This window comes from Lepidothrix coronata, unplaced genomic scaffold, assembly GCF_001604755.1.
Source record: "Lepidothrix coronata isolate B3197 unplaced genomic scaffold, Lepidothrix_coronata-1.0 Scaffold256, whole genome shotgun sequence".
Classification (NCBI taxonomy): domain Eukaryota; kingdom Metazoa; phylum Chordata; class Aves; order Passeriformes; family Pipridae; genus Lepidothrix; species Lepidothrix coronata.
The window spans coordinates 549,117-553,637 of record NW_016690436.1 but is presented as its reverse complement, the minus strand read 5'-3'; the positions used below and the strand labels follow the sequence as shown (position 1 = coordinate 553,637).

Here is a 4,521-nt window from a genome sequence, read left to right as displayed (position 1 = left end):
CCCACATCCCCCTGCAGAAGACCCCCACCCATCACCCCCACCTCCTCATCCCCATCCCGTGCAAGGTAAGGATGAAGGGCTGGGCAGGGGGACGGGGATGGGGGGGGGTCCGGGCGGCCCGGTAGGGCTGCCCGGACCACCCCCCCATCCCCGTCCCCCTGCAGAAGACCCCCACCCATCACCCCTACATCCCCATCCCCATCCCGTGCAAGGTAAGGATGAAGGGCTGGGCAGGGGGATGGGGATGGGGGGCGGTCCGGGCGGCCCGGTAGGGCTGCCCGGACCACCCCCCCATCCCCGTTCCCCTGCAGAAGACCCCCACCCATCACCCCCACATCCCCATCCCCATCCCGTGCAAGGTAAGGATGAATTACCGGGCAGGGTGAACTATGTGAAAATGAATCAAATCCTTAGGAATTCTTGCCTCGGTTCTGCTGAAAGCACAGGTGTTAACACACACCTGTTGGGAGCCGCGGCTTTACCCTGATCCCACTTAAGCAGGAGGCAATTAGTTCGGCCGGGCTGATGCTGCTGGAGTTCTGCCAGCACAGTGTGTAAGTGAGACCAGATGTAGGATCTTTAATCATTGGTATGCGAGTGCCTAGAGAGTAATTCCTCAGGGGGTTTTTTTGCCCATGGTCACTCCTAAATTCTCAAGGCCAGACTGAGCTTCCCTTTGTTGAGGCCGAACTTGTTCTGGTGCACTTTCCTGGTGCTGGTGATGGCTCTGCAGAGCTCGGGCTTAACTCCAGAGAGCTCTTCCCTGGGGGAATGCTGTTACCCCTCTGGATTGTGCTTATTCACACCAAACCTCACCTGTCATTTTACCTGCAGTTTTCCACTATTGTGAGGCCTCCCACTGCCAGTCCCTCAGTGGACTGTGCCTCCTGCAAACATACACACCTGAGATTTGGCACAGCCGTATGTGGAGCTGGGATTTGTTGCCAGTGATTCAGGCAGAACATTCCGGTGGCAGAGGGGGAGCTGCAGGCAGAGTCAGCTGTGGTGACAACCTGTGATCCAGTTGCAGAGGTCAGGCTGTCACTGCTGTCCCTGGGACTCGTGTCTCCCCCCCCGTTGCTCTGCTCCTGCCGCAGTGGCCGTGTCTGGCAGCGGGAGGTGGTGGGGACAAGGACCCCGGCGGGGTGAGCCAGCCCTGCCAGGGGATCCCTGCTGGTCCAGCACGGCTGAGGACACAGAGTCACCTCAGAGAAGCTGCCACGCACATGTGTGTTAGCACAGCTCCACAGTGTTGGTTTTGCAAAATATTTATTGCAAAATAAAAGTAAATATGGCAACAAAACTTAAATAGCAAATGACGTGACACTGGCCATAAAGCTCTTGCTATATTATGAGTCTTTTACAATAATCAATATTGTCAAGTGTGTCTCCCAGGGCAGCTGCACGGGGACAGCCCGAGTCTGTCGCTGTGTCACTGGCTCCAGCTGTCTGGGATCTGTGAGAATTGTGCCTCCTGCTCGCACCTGTACCTGGTCAGATCCCCCTGCACCAGACAGGAGTCACACAGGAGTACCTTCCATGCTCCCTGAAACCTGCTGGGCCGTACCCCAGCCTCTCCTCCTCTTTTTCCTTTTAAAGCTGCTGCAGCTGACCCACTGCCCATCCCCTTCCATAGTGGAATGGAGAAACATTGCTGAAGTACCTACTGCTCCTGCTTTGAGTCACAGCTTCTTCTGAGAGGTTGCTTGGATTTCTTTCCCTTCCCACCTACTAGGAAAAGACAGGCAGCCTTGGAGGAGAGACTGTTGGAGCAGCCAGGGATCAGGTTAGGAAAGCTAAAGCCTGATAGAATTAAACCTGGCCAGGGACGCCAAGGGCAACAAGCAAAGCCTCTACAGGTACATCGGTGATAAAAGGAAGAGTAGAGAAAATGTGGGCCCTCTGCAGAAGGAAACGAGAGACCTGGTTCCCCAGGACATGGAGAAGGCTGGGATGGATACTCAGTGACGTTTGTCTCAACCTTCATGGCAAGTGCTCCAGCCACAGCACCTGAGCCACAGGAGGCAAAGGCAGGGAGTGGGAGAAGGAAGAACCGCCCACCGTGGGAGAGGATCAGGGTCGAGAAGGTCTAAGGGACCTGAAGGGCATAAGTCCATGGGACCTAACGAGATGCACCCACGGGTCCAGAGGGAACTGGCAGAGGAAGTGGCTCAGCCACTATCCGTCATATTTGAGAAGTCATGGCAGTCCAGTGAAGTTCTCATGGAGTGCAAAAGGGGAAACATAACCCCCCTTTTTTAAAAAGGGGAGTAAGGAAGACCCAGGGAACTACAGGCTGGTAAGTCTCACCTCGGTGCCCAGCAAGAGCATGGAGCAGATCCTCCTGGAAACTATGCTAAGGCACATGGAAAATAAGGAGGTGATTGGTGACAGCCAACATGGCCTTACTAAGGGCAAATCATGAGAACCTGGAGCCCCTTCCAGTGCCTATAGGTGCTACAAGAGAGCGGGAGAGGGACTTTGGACAAGGGCCTGGAATGACAGGACAAGGCAGAATGGCTTCCCACTGCCAGAGGGAAGGGTTATATGGGATATTGGGAAGAAATTCTTCCCTGTGAGGGTGGGGAGGCCCTGGCACAGGTTGCCCAGAGAAGCTGTGGCTGCCCCATCCCTGGAAGTGTCCAAAGCCAGGCTGTACAGGGCTTGGAGCAACCTGGGCTAGTGGAAGGTGTCCCTGCTCATGGCAAGGGGATTGGAATAGATGATCTTTAAGTCTCTTCCAACCCAAACCCTTCTGTGATACTGCAGCCTGTTATTAGAGCTCACCAGTGAGAGAGCGAATCTGTACTGCTGTTTAAAGGGCTTTTAGGTGCGCTCCAAACAGGAGCTTCTTAAGCCACATGTCCAATGGAAGCACTCTTTACATAAAATACAATTAAATTATAAAAGGTAACTGTGTGTGTGTAATCTTCCTAAGGCACCCAAGAATTTTAAAAGACCTTGTCCCCCTCATGTTACTTACAGGACACTCTTGTTCCTCTTCTCCCCAAAGTCACAACTGCTGGCTAGTCAGGAACCTTAGCGTACACGATGACATAGTTGAACAGCATTAAAAACAGGAACCAAAAGCAAACCCCGGTGAAGCACTACGTCCAGACAGCTCGGGTCACGGACAGCACATGGAAATGGTCACGTTAATGCCGAGGTTCCCGTTGTCAGCAAAGAGGTGCGCGGTGGCTGTGTCAAAAACGAGGCAGTTGCTGTTGCGGATGGCCACGGACACGCCGTCGTGGATGGAGCAGGGGGAGGCCTCCCAGGTCAGCCGGTGGCAGTTGCCGTGCAGTTCCAGCCTGTACTGAAAGTTCTCCGCCTGCTTTCGGGTGCCGATGAGCAGCACGGTGGCGAAAAACTGCTGGTGACCTTCACACTTCTCCTGCTTCTTCAGCACCAGCATGAAGTGGTGGCTGAAGCACGACTGCATCATCACCCAGTCCACTGCCCCTGGCAGGTTAATGTCTGTGGCGAGGAAAATGATGTCTTCTCCCTGAAGGGTGGTGATGCTTTTGTGGGCGTGCATGAGGTGGGACATCACGGCTTCCAGCGATCCCTCCCAGTCGCAGGAGGTACCGGGGCACGGGCAGGAGTAGGGACGGTACTCACAGACGGCTTCGTGTTTTGGCTTTTCCGTGTGGTGGAGTGTCAGGGAGCAGCCTGTTGTGGCATACTGGGGAAAAAAAGACCAAATACAAGCGATCAGGAAAGGCACTGGCGCTGGGGATGGGGATGTGGGGGTGATGGGTGGGGGTCTTCTGCAGGGGAACGGGGATGGGGGGGTGGTCCGGGCAGCCCTACCGGGCCGCCCGGACCCCCCCCCATCCCCGTCCCCCTGCCCAGCCCTTCATCCTTACCTTGCACGGGAAGAGGACAGCCGAGGCCACCTTCTCCATGGCCAGGTTCCTGATGTTGGGGGTGAGGGAGCCCCGACAGGTGGGGCAGAGGCTCAGCTGCTGCCGGCATTGCTTGCACACGAGGTGCCCGGCCTGGCACTGCAGGATGGGCGGCAGGACATAGTCGAAGCAGATCGGGCACTCGAAGAGCGAGGTCAGCTCCTGCTGCTGCTGCTGCTGCTGCTGGGGGGGAGGAAGAGGAGGAGGAGGAGGAGGGGGAGGCGGCGGAGAAGCCCCGCCGGGCCCCGGCAGGACGACGGCGGGGGACGGGGCGTGATGCTGCTGCTGCTGCTGCTGCTGCTGCTTCCCGCAGGGCTTGCTAGGGCCGGGGCCGGCGGAGGACGGGCGGCTCATCGCGCCTCGGCACCATCGGACCGCGCAGGGGAGGGAGAGGGAGAGGGAGGGGAAGGAGGCAGAGGAGGAGGAGGAGGACGGGGGGAAGGACGGACGGGGCGGCGCTGGGAGAGCGGCGGCTGCGCGGCCACTGCCCCGCTCCCGGCGGGCCCCGCGCGGGCGGAACCGGCACCGGCAGGGACAGAGAGTGATCCGTGTGTGTGATGTGTGTGTGATATGTGTGTGTGATGTGTGTGTGATGTGTGTGTGATGTGTGTGT

The 4,521-nt window shown here is 57.4% G+C and overlaps 1 protein-coding gene and 1 long non-coding RNA gene across 4 annotated transcripts; one reads left to right on the top strand and one right to left on the bottom strand.

Annotated features, from left to right (window-relative positions):
* Positions 1-1,467, top strand: LOC108507462. Of its 2 annotated transcripts, none has more exons than XR_001878150.1 (3): positions 1-65; positions 415-554; positions 835-1,467. It is a non-coding gene; the product is annotated as an uncharacterized LOC108507462 (long non-coding RNA). The 2 variants fall into 2 exon arrangements; XR_001878149.1 differs by lacking the exon at positions 1-65 and adding an exon at positions 154-212.
* Positions 1,041-4,331, bottom strand: SIAH2 (siah E3 ubiquitin protein ligase 2). Of its 2 annotated transcripts, XR_001878148.1 has the most exons (3): positions 3,870-4,331; positions 2,984-3,685; positions 1,041-1,156 (listed from the first exon to the last, which is right to left on the bottom strand). XR_001878148.1 is itself a non-coding variant. In XM_017835450.1 (2 exons), exons 1-2 carry the CDS (start codon positions 4,260-4,262, stop codon positions 3,128-3,130), a joined length of 951 nt encoding a protein of 316 aa, XP_017690939.1. In that variant the 5' UTR covers positions 4,263-4,331; the 3' UTR covers positions 2,671-3,127. The 2 variants fall into 2 exon arrangements, 1 of the variants encoding a protein (XP_017690939.1); XM_017835450.1 differs by lacking the exon at positions 1,041-1,156 and having other exon boundaries at positions 2,671-3,685.
* Between the last annotated feature and the right edge of the window lie 190 nt (positions 4,332-4,521).